This window comes from Phycodurus eques, chromosome 2 (genome assembly GCF_024500275.1).
Source record: "Phycodurus eques isolate BA_2022a chromosome 2, UOR_Pequ_1.1, whole genome shotgun sequence".
In the NCBI taxonomy this organism is placed as follows: domain Eukaryota; kingdom Metazoa; phylum Chordata; class Actinopteri; order Syngnathiformes; family Syngnathidae; genus Phycodurus; species Phycodurus eques.
The window spans coordinates 41,212,132-41,233,118 of record NC_084526.1 but is presented as its reverse complement, the minus strand read 5'-3'; the positions used below and the strand labels follow the sequence as shown (position 1 = coordinate 41,233,118).

General features: G+C 44.3%; 1 protein-coding gene across 3 annotated transcripts in view; it reads right to left on the bottom strand.

Moving 5' to 3' along the window:
- Window positions 1-19,791, bottom strand: part of LOC133399287 (protein TANC1-like) — a 44,521-nt gene extending 24,730 nt beyond the window's left edge. For 2 of the 3 annotated variants that reach the window (XM_061670725.1, XM_061670726.1), the window contains exons 1-7: window positions 19,624-19,791; window positions 15,025-15,316; window positions 13,028-13,312; window positions 4,499-4,615; window positions 4,045-4,335; window positions 1,294-1,421; window positions 591-822 (exon numbers count right to left, since the gene is read on the bottom strand). In XM_061670725.1, coding sequence (XP_061526709.1) covers window positions 591-822; window positions 1,294-1,421; window positions 4,045-4,335; window positions 4,499-4,615; window positions 13,028-13,312; window positions 15,025-15,316; window positions 19,624-19,647 — 1,369 coding nt within the window. In that variant the 5' untranslated portion in view covers window positions 19,648-19,791. The remainder of the gene's footprint in view (window positions 1-590; window positions 823-1,293; window positions 1,422-4,044; window positions 4,336-4,498; window positions 4,616-13,027; window positions 13,313-15,024; window positions 15,317-19,623) is intronic. The other variant, XM_061670727.1, reaches the window with a different exon arrangement.
- Between the last annotated feature and the right edge of the window lie 1,196 nt (window positions 19,792-20,987).

Below are 20,987 nucleotides of genomic sequence, written 5' to 3'. Positions count from 1 at the left end.
GGTGTTTAAATATACAATGTTTATTTCCCTTTTATTGTTTGTGTCAGTTTTATAGTAAACTTCAACTGGGAGTGACATATTAACAGCGAGAAGCAAGCACGCGTTAACTGTTATTCGGAGGACCTTGTGAGTGGAGAACTTTCTTTTTGTTTCCTCAAAGTGATGTTATACGATAGTCTCCCATTTCTTGACAGTGAGAGCGTGAGAACAGGCGCTAAGGACGACTTTAAAGAGTGTGTCGAATAAGTCTAAGTGTCTTTTATTAAGTTGAAATGTATTCAAAAGCGAATGAGAGTGGTAAAACTATTTCTTTCGAGTTTTTTAATATGGTCCTTCTTTATATTACAGATTTTCACCTATCGCGCTGCAGTCTGGAAAATGGGATACCCCGCGATCACCCTGTGATAAACGCAGGTTCACTTTGTAGGATAGCAGCGGCCTCCCAAATTGCAGAGGAATGGACTTTTCCGCTCAAAAAATATACTATTTCAAACTTTAAATGATCTTTACACTCAAATAGCACATATAATAGTTTGTTTTTAAAAGTATCAGTTTGTTGTTCACGTGTGGGCATGGATGTGAAGACTTACCCTTGCGCAGGTTGGCCATGGGCTCCAGGACACCCTTTCGGAAGGCAGCTATGGGGTCTTGGACACAGGAGCGCAGACTGAGCATATTCTGCAAGTGAGGTTCCTGGATCAGCAGCTCCCTGTACGGGGTGAGCTGTGGCGATCTGGCCAGCAGGGCGGCGACACTGTGAACAAACTCCGGGACCAGGCAGGTGTATGTGTTGTCGGCCTGGCAGAAATGGTAAGCGACCACCTGTCAAAACGTAGAAGTTAAAGATGTGGATGATTTCAACTTGACGAACAGAGTGAATTCCGTATGGTAACATATGCTGTTTTTCATTTTATGGCTACTGTATGTAATAATCTAACCTTAAAATGACAGTTTTCCCCGCCAGATGATCGTAGGCAAACGCGGGATGGGGATTTTTTTGTTTTTCCCCCCTGGTGGATATTCCAAAATAGTTTCAGCAAAGCTCCCGAAGCTCAAGCGAACATTGGAAAATTACCGAGGTCCGTCGACCTAAGGAATCGATAGCTAGCTTAGCTGACTATTCGCGTGATTCTGTCAGCACAAGTGGCTCATTACTGTACTCGAAACATTCCGTCCTGTGTATTATGTGAAATCCATACGGTGGTGATGTAAGGTCGGAGAAAGAGACTGGCTGGGGATTTAGTTCTCTCACAAGTGTGAGAATGCAAGCGCTGGTGCGGTGCTGACCGGTACCTTGTTGGCAAGGCATGTGGCGAGCTCTTTGCTCTGCGCTGCGCTATCAGACGCTCCTGTAACAGCACTCGGGTTGATTTGGGAATCGGCAGTTTGTTTGGCGGAAGATTTCCGCTGCTTTTCCCCACCTGAATAGAGCACAAAGCAGCAAAGACAAAAGTGCCGTTTATACTCGGAAGATGTCTCAAGTGGACGCGCAGGTGTGCTGGGAGGAAGTGGTAAACAATTCAATTGCCTTATGGAAAGCTCTGTGAGCATTTCATTGCTTTCTACAGTAGCTTAAGGGTCCATGTAGTAGTACGCTCTTTTTCCTCATTAGCAATTCTATTCAGAGCACTAGTAGAATGACTGTCTTACTAGTAATGTTTCTTCCACGACAAGATGACATTTCTGCACACTAGTAGGACAACTTCGGCATGCTAGTAAGAACCCGATATGTTACTAGTGAGGCAAAACTGTGTGCTAGTTGATAACTAGGTGCTACTAGAACGACCTGTGAGGCTCTATATGCTAACCGGTAGAATTTTCTAGTCAGAGTCACGAGTACTACTAATAGCACACAGTTGTCAACGAGTGCACAGTTTTCCTCAATTAGTAACACGTAATTATAAAAGTCAACGAGTGGAATGTTAGAATGTCAGTAGTGGTACGAGTAGCACGCAGTTGTCTACTAGTGTATAGTTTATAGGGCAAAAAGTGTTGTCCACTACTAGTGCTGCTTTTGTCCTACTAGTACGCAAACGTTACGAGTAAGACACAGTCATTTAACCAGTGACTACTGAATTGTCTTACTAATGAGGACAAAGAGTGCACTACTACCTAGACCTTAAGCTGGATATCAAAGATATTGAATAAATGCTCAGTTTTCCATAAAGCCATTTTTCCACTACTAGTACCACTTTTGGCCTACTCGTACGCAGTCGTTACCAGTATGACACAGTCAGTCTACTGCTGCACCCTAGTTGTTCTACAAGTGTGCTGAATTGTCTTACTAGCTCGGACAAAGTGCATACTAGTACACGGGCCTTAAGATGGAAATGAAGGAAATCCAATCATAAAATTCGGTATCAAGGATATCCATCTTAGGCTCACATACTAGAACACTCTTTGCCCTCACTAGTAGGGCAACTATATGTTGCTAGTAAGACGAAACTGCGCCCTAGGTGACAACTGTGCGCTACTAGTACTACACACGAGTGACAAAATTACACTTGGTAACATCTAACGTAGTAGTTTTAGTAGTATGCAGATGTCAAGTGGTTACAGTTGTGCCTCACTAGTAACATGTAGTTGCCCTACTAGTATGCAGAAATGTAATACACTAGTAGATGGCTGCAATAGTGGAAAAAAATGGATTAGTGAGACATTCTTTCCACTGGTGCACGCAATTGTCTGAATAGTGAGGACAAAGAGTTTACTAGTACCTGCACCTCACACTGGATATCAAGGATCTCAAATAAACGCTCAAACGGCTTTCCGCACTACTGCAATTAATTAGCAAGTGAGGGAAATGTGCAGTCCAACCCCATAATACAACACAAAGTGATAGTTGCGCCCCTCTACACGATACAGCGACTAGAGCCACATTGAGTATAAATCAAAATGGCAACATATAGTGCAGGTGTCCATGAATAATGCAGTGATGCTGAAAAATGAACACAGCTGTACTTGTTATGCATTTGCACCACGTATCCTCCAAACAGCGCTGTGTGTCTTTTTGTGCCAACGGAAAACCAGACACGAGGTGATGTTTTTAAAAAGGCTACGGCTGTCACATTTTGTTTACAACACTAAAAATCACCACCACAGCAAAGTACAGGCCACAAGATTAGGTTACTAGTGCACGCGCTAATTCAATCCAATGTGGCGAGAGCTTTATGATACTCCTTTTTGTCTGACATTATTTGAAGCAGTTTGATTGTTTGTTTTTATTTTTTATTTTTTTTGGGGGGGGGGGTCTATAGAACTGCTATGCGGCATAGTAACATTGTGATATTTTGCTTCCCTTACTCAACTTACAGACAAGATGTCATGCAGTTCTACACCACTGCAAACCAATACCTCCGAAAATGTAGCATGATTAAACTCACATCAGGGGGAAATAAGGGGATTGCGTTTTAGATCCAAATGTGATAGGTGACAATTCACAATATTGAGAAATTTTTTTATCGTTTTACCCTTCCCACATGCTTTAAACACATTTAAACCAAATACAGTTAAACAGTCGCAAATTCAGCATTCAAAGCTCATTGGGAAACCTTTCCACTGTGCAATGAAATTCTTACTTTGCCATCCACATGGACATAAACTGAGACAAAAACAAAAATATGATGTTAATAATAATTATTACTGATTTGTTGGTGGGGGAAAAAAAAATGAAATATTGAAAAACTCTATGAACCTGTTCACTGTTTTTGTGCTAGGACCAAATCAATAAAGCATTACTCAAGGAATCCCAAGGAACTGGTTAGATATGATACGACAAGCGTCATTTAGACTAACCTACTGCTTTGCCGCCATCTTTCGGTATCTCGGTGCCAAGGAACTATGTTGAAGTGTGTTGAGGAGCTTCATTTAGACAAAAGTAGTGCTTTTCTGCCATTTTGTGGCATATACCGGCAATTATTAACCTTCTCTTTTAGGGGGGTCTCCATATAATTCACTGTACCTTCCACTCCTCAACTGTACTATGTCCGTAGTATGTGCATTCTCTTTGATTCATATTTTGATGAGAAGTGGCGTGAACCTTACATTTGGGAGAGGAGCTCGGGCTGTGAGGGATGCTGGGCCCACCGTGTTGCGTGTGTTTGCCGTGACAGCTGAGCGCCACCAGCCGCCACATGATAGCAGTTTTGCCCGAGCCCGCGTTTCCCACGATGACGGCCCCTCTCCCCTCGCAGTTGCTGGTTTTCCTCAAGACCTCATCCAGACGCACGAAGAGCCAATCCCGGCCCACGAAAGGTGTTTCCGCGGTGGCGCCGGGAACTTCGAACAGCAGCGGTTTCAGCATGATGTCGCCTTGTTTGAAATGGGCCAGTCTCCCTGGAGAAAGTGCAAGGTGAGCAGAGGTGGCAAAAGTACCCACGTGCTGTACTTACAGGAAGTAGAAGAAAAAAATAAAATAATAAAAAGTGCAGACTGAAATGTACTTAAGTACAAAAGTATTCGCACTGCGCTTATAGCCCGAGGGTAAAAAATGAAATACCTTTCGAGTCCTCATTCGTGCGTCCAGTTGTGTTGAGTTTGCGGGCGGAGCCCCTGTGCCCGCCGACCTGTTGGTGTTCCAGATAACTCAGATCCTCGAGTCTAGTGGAGCACGTTGCTGTCAAGAGAGCCATAACGAGACGGTCAAGGGGTGGCACAAACTGTGCAAAAGCAAAACCGCCAGCGTGTCAATTTCATGACGTGAGTTCATTATTGTTGCCATAGAAACGCCAGGAAGAATCTGTTTTGGCACTCCATTATAAATACTCAGTGACCTTGCCAAGTGAGGAGCGAGGAAGAGAAAAGCAACACAATTATGTCTCGTTATCTTGATTTGACACAAGTTCTGGCCAAAGTTTCCTTTCACTGTCGAATGACAAGACATACAGTATCTCGCACACAACTCACATTGTTGTACATATTTGATTATATCTTATCACGGAAATCTTGTAGCCTGGTTCATCTCTTTGTTGAGCTTTTTCTTTGCCATGAGGTGCCATATTCAACTTCCAGTCACCAGTGTGAGAGCGGATGAGGGTGCTCACGACAAATTTCACCCGCTGCTCCCCCTTCACACCTGAGACCCAATAACACTAACATGTCGCATGACACTGCGGAAGGAAAATGGCTTATTGGGCCCAATTTGGACAGTTTCACTTGGGGGTGTACTCACTTTTGTTGCCTGCTGTTTAGCCGTCTTTGGCTGTGTGTTGAGTTGTGTCATACAAGCTGTACATTGACAACTTCACATTGTCACAAAGTGCAATTTCTTTTTGGGTAAATAGCAGATTGATAGTAGTAGTAGATTGAATAACATAAAAATAAAAGAAATCTAATAAAGAACATGTAGTGCAGAAGAGGAGCAGGGTGTTGTTTACTCCCACACCCGCCTTTGCCATCCACCCACTCGTACAACCGAGTTTACAGGTCAACCGTGATTTCTCTCCACAGTATTTAAAACATTCTTCGCAGCCTTCTGCTAAATTATACTGTCAGCGTCTCTAGTTCTATTGAATCTACAATATCTATAGCAACAGTCTTTCGATCTATCTATCTGCAGTGTGTGCAATGCAACGCAATATTTTGAGTAAGTCATGTACAGTTCTTTTTAAGTGGGGTAAAAAATTAAAAAAAAATGTAAAAAGCAGCTTGGGTTTTACCACACTTGCATAGATTAATACGGCTAGACCAATCAAACAGGCAGAGTATGAAAGAAGCGCAGCCACTGGACAGAGGATGACCTGGCCTGACTATAATCATGGACTTTACCCGTTTGACGCAGTCTCTTTTAATCTCTGAGGATCCGAGGAAGCTGTAGCACATCTCTGAGCTCTTATAGGCTTAAAGCCTTTAGCAATTTTGGTTTTAGGCTGAAGAATTCCAGCCACCAATGTCAGTAAATCAACAATATCCCATACCCTTTTTCATGACAGATCATCAAATTGGTCCAATGTCAGGATGAATAGGCAATACAGTGGACCCCATCTATATCGCGGTTCGTCCTTTGAGCCCCTGCTAGATTCTGATTTTTAAGTGATTGTTTTTCATGTCCTCTCCTTGAGGCGTCACCTTATCGTGGTGGAGGGGTTTGTGTGTCCCAATGATCACAGGAGCTAAGTTGCTAGGGTCACCGATGGCAAACAGGCACTAGGTGAGGGACCAGACAAAGCACGGCTCCAAAAAACCCCTATGACGAACAAAATATATGGATCTAGGTTTCCCTTGCCCGGACGCGGGACACCGGGGCCCCCCTCTGGAGCCAGGCCTGGAGGTGGGCTTCGAAGACGAGCGCCGGGCCTGCCCCCATGGGGCTCGGCCGGGCACAGCCCGAAAGGGTAACGTGGGACCTTGGCGATCCGATCCCAAGCTACAGAAGCTGGCTCTGGGGACGTGGAATGTCACCTCTCTGGCAGGGAAGGAGCCCGAGCTGGTGTGTGAGGTCGAGAAGTTCCGACTAGATATAGTCGGTTCGTCTCCACACACAGCTTGGGCTCTGGTACCAGTCCTCTTGAGAGGGTTTCGACTCTCTTCCACTCTGGAGTTGTCCACGGTGAGAGGCACCGAGCAGGTGTGGGTATAGTTATTGCCCCCCGACTCGGCGCCTGTACGTTGAGGTGCACCCCGGTGGACGAAAGGGTAGCCTCCCTCCGCCTTCGGGTGGGGGAACGGGTTCTGACTGTTATTTGTGCCTACGCACCAAACAGCAGCTCAGAGTACCCACCCTTTTTGGAGTCCTTGGAGGGGACTCCATCATTCTCCTGGGGGACTTCAACGCTCACGTGGGCAATGACAGTGAGACCTGGAAGGGCGTGATTGGGAGGAACCCCCCCGATCACAACCCGAGCGGTGTTCTGTTATTGGACTTCTGTGCTCATCGCGGATTGTCCATAACGAACACCATGTTCAAGCATAAGGGTGTCCACACGTGCACTTGGCACCAGGACACCCTAGGTCGCAGTTTGATGATCGACTCTGTGGTCGTGTCATCGAACTTGAGGCCACATGTCTTGGACACTCGGGTGAAGAGAGGGGCGGAGCTGTCAACTGATCACCACCTGGTGATGGTGGGGGAAGACGCCGGTCCGACGTGGCAGGCCCAAACGTATTGTGAGGGTCTGCTTGGAACGTCTGGCAGAATCCCCTGTCAGAAGGAGTTTCAACTCCCACCTCCGACAGAACTTTGCTCACGTTCCGGGTGAGGCGGGGGACATCAAGTCCGAGTGGACCATGTTCCGCGCCTCTATTGCCGAGGCGGCCGACCGGAGCTGTGGCCGTAAGGTGGTCGGTGCCTGTCGTGACGGCAATCCCCGAACCCGTTGGTGAACACCAGCAGTGAGGGATGCTTTCAAGCTGAAGAAGGAGTCCTATCAGGCCTTTTTGGACTGTGATACCCCTTTTAAGAAGGGGGACCAGAGGGTGTGTTCCAACTACAGGGGAATCACACTCCTCAGCCTTCTTGGTAAGGTCTATTCAGGGGTGCTGGAGAGGAGGGTCCGTCGGGAAGTCGAATCTCATATATAAACGGAGGAGTGCGGTTTTCGTCCTGGCCGTGGAACAGCGGACCAGCTCTACACCCTCGGCAGGGTCCTCGAGGGTGCGTGGGAGTCCAGTCTACATGTGTTTTGTGGACTTGGTGAAGGCGTTCGACCGTGTCCCTCGTGGAGTCCTGTGGGGGGTGCTTTGGGAGTATGGGGTACCGAACCACCTGAATACGGGCTGTTCGGTCCCTGTACGACCGGTGTCAGAGGTTGGTACGCATTGCAGACATTCCCACAGCTTCTTCCCTCTTACAATCAACTTCTTAAACACCTACAATTCCATTACAACATGCTGGCAATTTTTTGACTTGAGTTCGTTGTCACATTCCTGTGAGGCCAATTATATATTACTCGTGCACTCACTGTAGTAGTCTCGCCACGCTGCACTATTAGCATATCTGTTGTTGACCAATACTGGCCACTCATGCCAGAGTAACGATGATTCTGATTCTGATTCTGATTGTAAGGGTTGGACTCCCCCAAGGCTGCCCTTTGTCACCGATTCTGTTCATAACTTTTATGGACAGAATTTCTAGGCGCAGCCGAGGCATAGAGGGGGTCCGGTTTGGTGGCATCAGTATCGCATCTCTGCTTTTTGCAGATGATGTGGTTCTCTCGGCTTTATCAGGCCGTGATCTCCAACTCCCACTGGAGCGGTTCGCAGCCGAGTGTGAACCGGCTGGGATGAGAATCAGCACCTCTAAATCTGAGACCACGGTCCTTCGTCGGAAAAGGGTAGAGTAGCCTCTCCAGGTCGGGGATGAGATCCTTCCCCAAGTGGAGGAGTTCAAATATCTTGGGGTCTTTTTCACGAGTGAGGGAAGAATGGAACGGGAGATCGACAGGCGGATCGGTGCGGCGTCTGCGGTGATGCGAACTTTGTATCGGTCCGTTGTGGTGAAGAAGGAGCGAAGCCGAAAGGCGAAGCTCTCAATTTACCGGTCAATCTACGTTCCTACACTCACCTATGGTCACGAGCTGTGGGTCGAGAACAAGATCCCGGATTCAAGCGGCCCAAATGAGTTTCCTCCGCAGGGTGTCCGGGCTCTCCCCTAGAGATAGGGTGAGAAGCTCGGTCATTCGGGAGGGGCTCAGAGTCGAGCCGCTGCTCCTCCGCATTGAGAGGGGCCAGAGGAGTTGGCTCGGGCATCAAGAGCTCGAGGAAGTGCCTGGGGAGAGGGAAGTCTGGGCTTCCCTGCTGAGGCTGCTGCCGCCGCGACCCGACCTAGGATGAGCGGAAGACAATGGATGGATGTTTTCCATGTGTTTTTCTACAGCCAAGTCCGAATTTAGAGTTGCGTGCCTTCTGTGTAGAAGCGCGTTGTGCCACACAAAATGCCGGGCAGCACTGAGGTCGACTGAAAGGCATGCTGTGTAACAGAGGAAGAGAAGTAAGAAAAAGGAAAACAAAATGAAAACTCCAGTAAGAGTCATTGTTTGCACAGGGCAGAGAGAATATAAGTAATGTTGTATGCTCTGTTTGTATGTGTTGCTGCTCCGTGTGGTACTGTTTGAAGGTGTATAATTACAGTAACAGCTACGCTAATTTCCGTTACCCCATCTATGGAATTTTGCATTATATGTCAGCCGTAAGAAAGCGGACTTCCGTTAGCTCAAATGATTTGGTTTGGCTGAACATTTTGGTGACTGTATACTATAGTGTTATTTCTCTTTTTTGATACGTCGGTTTTCACGTAAACTTCACAAACGTGACAAATAAACAGCTTGAAGCGCTGTGCCTCTTATTTGGAGAACCGTGCGAACGAGTGTTCTTTTCATTTCCTCAAAGCGATGTTACATGATAGTCTCCCATTTCTTGACAGCAAGGGAGTGAGAACAGGCGCTAGGGAAGTGTTTTGTTTTATAAATGTAGGTTCGTTTGAACCGCTTTAAATGTGTATAACCATGTTTTTTGTACGATTTCTCGATATTGTGTATTTCCACCGACCGTGGGTACGTCTGGGGCGTATGCCGCACGGTCAACGGGGGTTCACTGAATTACTTGTGCTGCATTTATTGGGTTTGATTATCTGTGTCCTTGCTGCTCCTTGCCTTATACACTTGTTCGTGCAGCATAAGGAGGGACTCACTAAACCTTTGCAAATACCGAAGACACTTCACGTGTACTTCATGATCATTTATCAACGACGACTGTAAAAGAATAGGAATGCAGAGGATCACATTTCCAAGAGGAGACTGGAGGATGGAGAGAACATCTTGGGTACGAGGTGTGAACAGGAGAAACGGTGTGAAGGAGGTGTGGCGTGGGATGAGAACGATTGCTGGCTCAAGACCGCCTGGCCAAATTGCTGAGTGGACCACGAATGATCATGAGAGAGAGAGAGGAAGAAAATCCTGTTTTCATCCAGTTTGACAACCGCCCTGGTCACCCACAACAAGGCTGCCTACCTTTTCATCCACTGCTGATGACTGTGACTGATGACACGCCACCTCTTGTTGATCCTTCCCCACATTCAAAGGTCAACTCAGCCCCTGCACCCATCAAACCTCACAACACGAGCTCGTCACAACACTGGAATCGTGAGCAGGCAACGTGGCGCCGAGTCGCTCCGCAGTTACAATGGAAAGACTGCCAAATCCAATCACTAATCAGCCTGCATTTAGACAGCACCTTTTGAAGCCATTTTACAATGTTCCTCATTCACCGCAATGAAGGATGCCAATGGAAAGCTGTGGAAGCATTTAGTCAATATTCTTGACCTCTGGATTAGTAGTAGTACACTCTTTGTCCAGCAAAGCAATTTAGTGCACTAGTAGAATGAACAAGTAAAGTTGTTTTTTTTCCCACTACAGCCTTCCACTACTGTAAGACTGTAAGTATATATATTTTTTTATTCAGTAGGATTTTGTGTCACTAGAACTTGTGCACAGTTTTGCCTCACTAGTTGTTCTAGTACTAATATGTGACACATGCCTACGAGTTGGGCCTCGTAGTGTTACTGGTGCAGCACAGTAGTTTACCTCTGAGTGGCATTAGTCGTGCAAAAATATTACTAGGAAGACATCTGTTCCACTAGTGTGCCCTAGTGGTCCTACTAGTGCACTGAATTGCTGGCTTGTGTTATGCACTAGTAGCCTCCTGAACCCTACTAGAAGCACCATAATGCCCACTAGTGGTTTTGCCTCACTGGTGACATGTAGTTGTCCTACTAGTGTGCCAAAGCTGTTTGATAATGTGCAGAAATGTCATACAATAGTGTCAGGGAGTTATGTACTGAACTGTAAAATGATCACAATGGCTCACTTGCGGTTACTTAAACACACACTAGTACACGGACCTTAAGCTGGACATCAAGAATAGTGAACAAATGCTCAAATGACTTGATAAGTGTCCATCCTACATTTTCCTGGTTTATTATGTCAAAAGGACTGCTGTGAAGTAAGGTTATGAAGACAGAAATCAATTAAGAGTTCAGCACAGCACTCATCATCATATGCTACAGTATTTTCTGTACATTATATCATGCTATATAAAGTATGCACGCTTGTTTGTATACTGTAGCCGAATTTCTGTGTTGCAGCTTGACATGATCATTCCAACGTTTTCCACATGGGAAAAATTCAAGCTTTGTTTTAAATTTAGAGCGAATACACAAAGTTCTTAACTTTCATGTGGAGTAAATATTAGCAGGCCCAGCCAGTACTGTGCAGAACCACTTTGCCTTTATCCTCAATTTCATTTCGACTGTCTAAATGAAAGCACCAGCTGACAGAAGAAACTGGCAGGCTTTACTGTGAATCAATCCACTCCTTAGGGAATCTCTTTTATGCCCGCACCACAAAGCACAAGTGAACAGACATCTAAGGTTATGTGAAGAAGAAGAAGAAGAAGAAGAGGAGGAAGAAGAAGAAAAAGAGGAGGAAGAAGAGCCTTGTGCACCAGCACAGATTGTAACAGGAGAGGTAAGAGATCATTTCATGACAGCCTCCCAGGGTACTTCAATTCCACTGCTCACTGGTAGTTTGGCCGACACATGGTGCAAGGAGTCTCATCAAATGACGTCGGCTCATGCCACACCTCACTTAACTATCGATACCTCCGCTAAACGTATAGCCAATTGATATATTTCCCGCTCTGCCATTGCCATGGCAACACCAGATGACATTCTTTCTAAAGTGTTTCTCAACCTTGATTGAGCCACGGCACATGTTTGACTTTAGAAAAATGTCACGGCACACCGCTAAACACAAATGTCACAAAACGTATCAATAATTATGTAATGAGCATCTTGTCTCAATTTACTCCCAACTGTAGTTACTCAGGGTACAATCTGGGCCTGTTTAGTTGAACACAAAGCTATTATTCTGTTTTACGAAGGGCAACACGTACAACACATGGTACTACGACCTCCCTTTCTTCAAGTGGAAGAGCGTTTCATTGCTCTACCTGTTAAGATCTGTCGCTGGCATAGAACAAAGATACATTATTTGTAGTAAACGAACTATTCTGTGGACCGATTTAGCAAAATCGGATCATTTCCTGCGACACACCTGATGATCCCTCCTGGCACACAGCGGTTGTGAATCACTGTTCTATTAGATAGGGATAGTGTGAGATAGAGATGGCTTGAGATGGAAATAGAGATAGCGTGAGATAGAGAGAGCATGAGATACAGATAGCGATAGCGTGAGATCGAGATCGAGATAGCATGAGATAGAAATAGCGTGAGATAGTGTGAGATAGAGATAGACATACTGTAGCGCTAGAGATACTGTAGAGCTATAGGTAGATAGGTAGGTAGGTACAGACAGACAGACAGACAGACAGACCGACCCAGGACAAGGATACCCTCATAACAGGTGTCCATAAAATAATAGCCTGCAGCTTATTATCTACATTGCAGGTATTTGTTTTTAAATGTGCAGATCTCGAGCCTGTGTCACGACACCCGCTGACTTCTATATGACTTTTGATTGTTATATTTATTTAGTATATATGAGCATCCTTGCGCTGTTTCAGGATTCCCCCGTGACCAACATGTGCATGTTTCTACAGGAACCTGTGCAACTGTGGCACAACAAAGGCAATTCTTGGGACTGTTTTAAGCTTCCTCCTGAACAATACTGTTTCACGGTTTCAGGATTTCCATCATAACCACCATTCTCCTTGATTACAACACACACTGGTAAAACTAAAACCTGTTTTTGTAGACACGGGTCAAATTTGACCTGGAATAGCTTCAGTGTACACGAGAGTATGGAGCACCTGTTCAAAAGAATGTTTTTTTGTTTGTTTGTTTGTTTGTTTGTTTTGTGTGTATTTTAAATCACTTTAGGAAAGGTCATCAAATTTCAGGGTGAAAGAATGATATTTAGAGTATTTTTATTGTTGTCAAATTAGGTCAAATTTGACCCGAACTGTATGTAAGGGTTAAGATAGTCGTCTCGGTCTGCAGGAAACCAATCAGCGCATTAAATTAATGACGTTTTCCATGATGATCAAGACCAGAAGAACAATGAATAACATGTACCTGCCACAGAATTTGGACGGGGCATCATGAAAGAGGAAGCGGTGTGTATGTGGTGCTGTGGGAGGGGTCTCTTAGGTGGTGGGGGTGTCCTGGGCTCCCTGATATCAGCTCTCCCTGATGACTCCTCAGGTTGGATGGTGGGATTACTCCGAGGAGGCCCGAGACGGTTGTCCTCGCCCGTGTGGCCCATGACGACGACGACGCTGCCTCCCGGGGCTTCGTCCGCAGTCAGATCGGAACTCGAGACACTTCGCTCCTCATTCTCAGAAGAACTAGTGATGGTTGCTACGCACAAGAGGGATATTGGTGAGGTAAGCCAGGCATGTGAACAAAAAACTCTAACACAGTGGCGCCTTGACTCATAAATAGAATTCGTTTCATAACCAAACTCGCAATTTCATTGACTCCTATTTTAAATCGGACTTGCAACTCAACTTGGACTTGAACAGCAGTGACTCGTGACTTCACTTGGATTTGAAACAATTGGCTTGAAAAAAATGTGCTGCTTTGACCAAATATGTTGACAACATGCTGTAGATCGGAGTGACTAAATAAGAAGTCAATGTGCCCCATGCCACTATTGCTAGCAAAGATTTTGTTTTATTTTATTTTACTTATTATTATCTTTAATCGGTTGACACCCCACTGGGCACACTGTGCTAGAGGAATCGACCAAGAAGTCCTTATTTCACACAATTTAAAAAAGAACAAAAACAAAGAAAAGAAAAAAAAAAAAACAGTACAACATCAATCAACAATAAATGTTACAGCTAAATAAATGTATACTTTCGAAGAAACACATAGACAGAAACGACAATGACATTTAACGTAACAATAAGGCCGAAAGAAAAATCCACATTGCATTGTGGGAATCACTCGGCCCGACGTGATGGTTGTCAAAGCCCTGGCTGATAGGAAAGTAGCAATTGGTGTCAAGGAAGCACAGTCAAAGTGATGCAGTTCGACTGAGAAACTTAAAAACAAGTTTAGCCTGGGTTGTTAGTGGGCGTGATGGAGTATGTGCATTTCCGCGCGCACTTCCAGCACATTTTTCTTTTTCAAAATCAAATGATAAGTAGGCCATTTATTTTCTTAGGGTAGAGTTGTAACATGAGTTGGAAAAGATAAACTGTTTTGGACACATAGTCTGTGGCAATGATAAAAAAAAACAAATTCAACTGCTCACATTTCTTCTTTTCCCCGTTTACTGCATAAAACGGTTTTAAATCCTATCTGCACAAACCAACACACACATACTCGAACTTTTTCCTCTTAAAATACTCATCAATCGAAGGCTTTTATCATTCTCGATGCAGCCGTTGCCCTTTAGTATTTAACTATAAATACAGAGTCTATTTCGAGAAAAGTGTCCTATTTTAGGAGCATCAGACCCATAAGCAAGAAAGACAGCAGTGTCCCAGTTTTGACAGCAGGGAGTTGAAGCCTTGAGGCTGAAGTGGCACAGGCGACACACAGAAACTGCGGGATAGGACTGCACATTTCACAAGGACTCGGAGCTCAGCGATGGCTCATCGAACTTCCCATCTGCATCACCTATAAAGTCTGGCACAAGTCAGCCGGGCTGATACCCAATTAGAAGTACGGCGAAATTAGCAGATGGTACGGTTATCATAATAATCCTTTCAACAACTGCTACTTTGACACACATGAAGCAGCAACACATACAAAGGGAGCATACAACATGATACGTAGGCATACTATATCTCTGCTATGTCGGAACAATGACAATTTCTTAAATTTGGTTGGGGACTTTCTCGGCGTCTTCGTCTGGCTGTTATGCATCTCTGCCAGTCAACCGTCCATACCACCCGGCATGTTGTGGCACAACGTGATACTACACTGAAGGCTCACAACTCTAAATTTGAACATGCCTGTACACTGTCAAATCTTGTAAAAAAAAAAAAAATGAAAATAAAAATCTGCAATATTTCACTGTACGTCTTATCGTGTCAACATCAAGGTTGCTAAGCGCTCACCTATTATTCCGCTGTCTTTGCTCTCCAGGGCGGAGGTGGTGGGGCTTTGTGACGGTGGGCCGAGGCTGCTCCCGGCGACGAGTGCGGCCGGAGAACATTGAGCGGGGCCTCGTGCGGGGCTGGAGAGCGTCCCGCCGGGACTGAGGCCGGAGCCTCCGTGTGGCGAAGGCAGGGGCAAAGGATGGCATACGTTACTGCTGCTTAAGGTGGAGGAGGGGCTCCCAGAGCAAGGAGAAGCAGTGCCGCAGGTCAACGTGGAGCTCGGACTTCCTCCCTGAGCGGGAGTGTCGCCCTGAAAAAGAAAGAGGCACTAAATATGTACACGCCGGATGAGGAAAAATATCAGCGGTCTCCATTTTCTCTGCAACAGTGAGCATTTATTCAGTAACCTTGATCTCCAGCTTAAGGTCCATGTGCAGCATTCTTCTTGTCCTCACTCGTAAGACAATTTAGCACACTTGTAGCATGACAAGGATGCACTGGTAGAACGACTTGTCATGTTTTTTTTTCACTGCTAGTGCCACTTTTGGCCTACTAGAGTGCAAACGTTACTAGTCAGACACTGTCGTTTTACTACTGCGCACTGTCGAAACCATTTTGAGCATTTATTCTTTATTTATTCTGCTTTATATCGTGTTCAGGTCCATGTACTAGTACGCGCTTTGTCCTCACTAGTAGGACAACTTCAGTGTACTCGTAGGGCAAGTGCATGTTATTTGGGAGGCAAAACTGTGCAATAACTGACAGCTGTGTGCTTCTCGTACTCCAAGTGACATACTGTAAAATGGAACTTTTCCACTTTAACGATCTTTTTTTCCGCAGTTTTTCAGAAGGACAGCTGGTTAGATTCTCAAATGAATCCCGCGCTGTTGACAGTCACCGTTTGGAGACAAACTCGCTCGACGCACACTGCTGTTCAAGATGGAAGATAACCTCAATAAGACGGATATGGATATTCGTCACAGATGAAAGGATACATTTAGGCACAGAAAATCCAATGAATGCATCATGTTAATATGTGGATGACAGCTGTAATGTGTGCAAAGGTTAAAAAAAAAAAAACAGATGAAGAATGAGGTAGCACTGCATGTGTGTATGTATGTATGTGTGTGTGTGTCTTTTTTTTTTTTTTCCTTTCATCTATCAACAATGGGAACAATGGTCGGCGATGGTGAACTCAATAGATTGCAACAGGTGAACATAGTGATAAGTGCTCTGGGCCAGAGGTTCCAAAACGTTTACGAAGCCAACGCACATATTTTACATTACAAAAATCTCACAGCACACCATCAAGCAAAGTACGTACAGTGTACTGAAATAGCGAAGATCGGGTTTCAATTTACTCACAAATTTACTTACTCAGTGTGACATATGTGCCTGTTTAGTTGAACACAAAGCTATTATTCCGTTGCATGAACGGCAACGGGTTAATCGTACCTTCTGCCATCTACTTGTTGCCTGGCACTATACATCAGTGACATAGATAGAGCAGATGGACAAAGACACATTAAGTCGTGGGCGTTTATATTCAACTGAAATCCAACCGTTTACTGCCACTGACGTATATATGCGTCAAGTAGATTTTTCAATAGGTAGGCGTGGAAGAGGGTCTCACCCAACTTGTCTGTGAAATTTGTAAACCACTGTAATGACCAACAGATCCCTGTAGATGGCGGCACTGTATTGCTTTGGATTTGAGAGCAGCACAACTTTTGAGTAGAAGATTAAGATTATGGGGGGAATCTCGGCTTGTCACATCGATTACGAGGGAGACAGATGCCAACGTGTTTGAAGCCAGAAAAGTTCAGGCAGTTCGCACTCGAACAGAGTCTGTATATGTGGTAAGTAGTCGAAAATGTGTGTCGCGATTGTGAGAAGAGATGACCAAGTTCACGGAGTGAACGTGGAACGCCATGTAAAGAAGACACTGACATTCAACTGGAGCCATGTGGTGAGTCGCCGCCATTCGTGGCACGTTTCTTAGTTGTATATCTGTAAATACATTATTATTTTGCCATCAAAAGCCCTTTTCAGTTTTGCTTTTTTTTTTTTATATAGATTAAGGTGTCACAAAAGCAAAAAACGAGTAAAATATCATCAAAGTCACTGTTGTCTTGACATTTTTCTTTTCACAAAACGCTTGTTTTCTCTGCATTTTTGTCAGAAACCAAGGTTTTTGGTGAAACCTATTTCGGACCGATTAAGTCAAATTGTATCGGGACTAGTGAATCAATGGAATCATTGCTACAGAGAGGTCAGTTTCATATGCAAGTGTTTCTATTCCATATTCGATTGTATGACTTCCCCGCGCGGCGATACTAAAGAGTACCAAATAAAGAGTATAAAAATAAAAACCTGAAATATTCGGGCCAAGCTCAAAACTTTCATCGTGGCTCTATCACAGACATTAGATGTATTGAAGGCTGGACAAGTTAAGAAAATGACAAATTTGCAACAGTCAACAAATAAAAATATACTGCAGGTGTTGGTTCAACTACCCGCTCACTGTTACAACTGGCATTTTTTTGTGTGCTCCTTGCGTCATTACATCCAGTATAAACGTGTGGGACCTTTCCTATAAATGGCACGTGACCCTTGACACGTTTGCACAAAAGAACACGCTTGGAAAGGTTTGTTAGCACATCTTGTCCACTGTGAAAGAATAACGGGCTTTCTCATAAGATTTGTTTTTTTATCTCGGTAGTTTGATCAAAAGCAGTTCGGGCCTCTTCGTCACTGATGCAACGTTTATGTTGCATCAGTGACATCATCAACAGCAACAAGGTGGGAGAATGGAGGCAGTTCACTGATGTTCCTTATATAGCGGGGGGCCCTCATCTAGCTCTGGCAGGCCAGGACAAGCCCCATTCCTCATATGATCCCTGCCTGCTTTCACGGCGAAGGCGACTGTATCTGGAGCTCAGCTTGGTGAAATGAGGCTGGCTAAATGGGCCGAGGCGCGGAGACGGCGCCGCAAGCACGTTCGATCATCGTACGGCGAGTAGGACGCCGGCGGGACTCACGTGAGCCGCGCGTATGGAAAACTGTTTGAGCATTTATTCACTCTTCTTGGTATCCATCTCAAGGTTCGCGTGCCATAATTCAGCACACTAGTCAAATAACTAGGGCGCGTGAGTACCACGACTGTCTTACTAGTAAAGCAAATTAAAATCAAAAAGAAATCCCACCAGGCAACTGCGTCACATGTCTGCAAATTAGTAAAACGCTTGCATGTTACTAGTGAGGCAAAATTGTGACCTAGTTGATATTTGTGCGCGATTAGTGAGGCGCAAGACGTTAACTAGTAGAATTTTATAATGTCACTACTAGTACACACTTGTCAACTAGTGCGCAGATTTAAATCACTATAACCTCTTGCTTCAGGTCCATGTACGAGTATGCTCTTTATCCTCACTAATAAGACAGTTCGGCGCTTATTAAAAATACAGTAATAGGGAGTACAAGTAGAAGGAATGTCTTACTAGTATCTTGTTTTACGTATGACATTTCTTTACATTCGTAGGAAAACTACCGATTATTTGTGAGGCAAAACTGGGCACAATTTGAAACCTGTGTACGATTGAAGCGCTATACGTGAACTAGTAGAATTGTAAAGAATGAATGAGTTGTAATGTCACTAGTCGTACTTGAATTTTGGTTGTACTATGAGGGTCCGGAAGGCTTCTAGTTTTTGACTAATGTTACTAGTGCAGCCCAGTTACCACAGTTTACGAGTCAGGCTCAATTGCAAGTGGCACTAGTAGTGGAAAAATTCACTAGCAAGACACACCAGTTCTAATAGTGCGCGCCTTCGTCCCACTAGTGTGCTAAATTGTCCGACTAGTGAGGGCAGAGAGCATACTAGTACATGGACCTTAAACTGGAGATCAAGTGTGATGGATTGTCTGCCACTTTAGGGCCTACTAGTTAGGCTCAGTAGTGTTATTAGTGCAGGACAGTAATTTACTAGTAATTGTGTACTAGTAGGCACTAGTAGACAAGGTAAGGGAGCTTCTTTTATGTAGAGAATTTCATACAAAAGGTGACGCAGCGTGCTTTAGGTGATTAAAAGGGCAACATTTAAAAGCATTGAAAAACAAAGCGCAAAAGATATTTCAAAATAAAGTACAGAAATAAAAGACAGCTGACTAAAATGATTAAAAGAAGATTTTTTTTGAGGACTTTAACATGCTTTAAAAGAGCTCAATTGTAAGCACGACCCAAAAAAAAGGATTGGCAGTAGTGGGAAAACATTACTAGTAATACATGCGCTGAATTGTATCACTAGTGAGGACAAAGAGTGTACTAGTGCATGGGCCTTAAGATGGATATCAGAGATATGGAGTGAATGCGCAAGCAACATGAACAAGGACTGCAGCATAATTCATATTGCAGCGATGTATAAATCATTTCTAATTTGATGATGACAATGATGAGAATTAGTATGCGTCCAAGTGGGTACTCATCACATCATGAATTGTTTCTTCATGAAATAAATCAGCCGGAAATCGAAATGTTATAAAAATTCAAGCATTGTTTATTTTTATCCCCCCCCCCCCCCCCTGAAAAAAAGGAAAGTAAATAAAGATGCCGCTTTACCTTCTTTTCCCTCCTGTCCTCCATAGGAGAGCTAGCTATGCCGGGCGTTGCTTCTCCCAATAACAAGCATAGTCTGGTCGTCAGTTCCTGGGTAGAAAGCGAGGAGCCCAGCTGGAGCTCCACGTGGAGGTCTGGAACACACACACACACACACACACACACGAACAGGCAAATGGAAGCATGATAGGTGGGCCTCTCGGTGATGCGTCCTGCGTGGCAGCATTGCAAGCGGATCGTGTGAAATGTACGCTATGCATTCACAGGTCAGCAAACCCAGAAAGGGAGGAAAAAAAAAAGAAAAAAAGTGAAAACAAAGCACACCCAGCTCCTCTGATTAGAACCGCACCGACAGCAGCTTGACAGTCCCTTGTCAAGGTTGCTATGGAAGCGGTTTGAGCATTTATTGTATATCTTTCGTATCCAGCTTAAGGTTCACGCCACGCTATTTTTCCTCACTATTAAGACAATCAAGTGCACGAGTAAAAGAACTAGAGTGCACTCGTAGAATGACTGGCTTACTAAAGTATTGTTTTCCACTACGACGCAGCAAAAAAACACAAAATCTCAACGGTTGAATTTATCTTATTTCTCGTAAAAACATCTTACTGTACTTATTTACAGTTTTGACTTTTGTCTAAATTTTCAGCAAGACAAAAAGATCTTATTGCAAGAATCTTATCAAGTTAATTCATTCTGGTTCCATTGGAATATATATATATATATTTTTCCACTTATTTTAAGGACAAAATGTATTGTTCCACTTTTTTTTTTTTTTTTTTACTTGTTTTGAGAAGTTCTTTTTTTTTTCCGCAGTGTACGGCCACTTTTTGCCCAACTACTACACGATTAAACCTTACTATTTGTCTACTGTGCTGCACTAGTAACACAACTAGGCCCAACTACAAAGTAGTAGGCATGTGTCACACACTAGTAGCCTCCTGGATCCCACAGTAGCACCAAAATTCCGACGAGTAGTTTTCCCTCACTAGGACCATGGAGAGCAGTGATTCTCAACTGGTGGGTCGGGACCCAAAAGTTAGTCACGGACGGCTAATAAAAACTTTCAAGTATTCGTATTCAGGACAGGAAATGTGACTTCCTTGCGCTCTCGCGCCATAAACAAACACAGTGTGGCGGACGTCGTGGCTAGCAATATGCTTTTAGCGGTAGAGCATACTCATTTGAAACACGGTTAAAAAAAATCTTATATTGTACATGCGTTTTTTAGAGGCTATTTTTAAACAAAGACCATCTTTATTGTTCTGAACTTCTGTTAAAGCGGGTCGCAACAATGAAACAATCGGAAAATGCGGGTCTAATCTAGTTTAAGGCCGATGTACTAATACGCTCTTTGTTTTCATCAG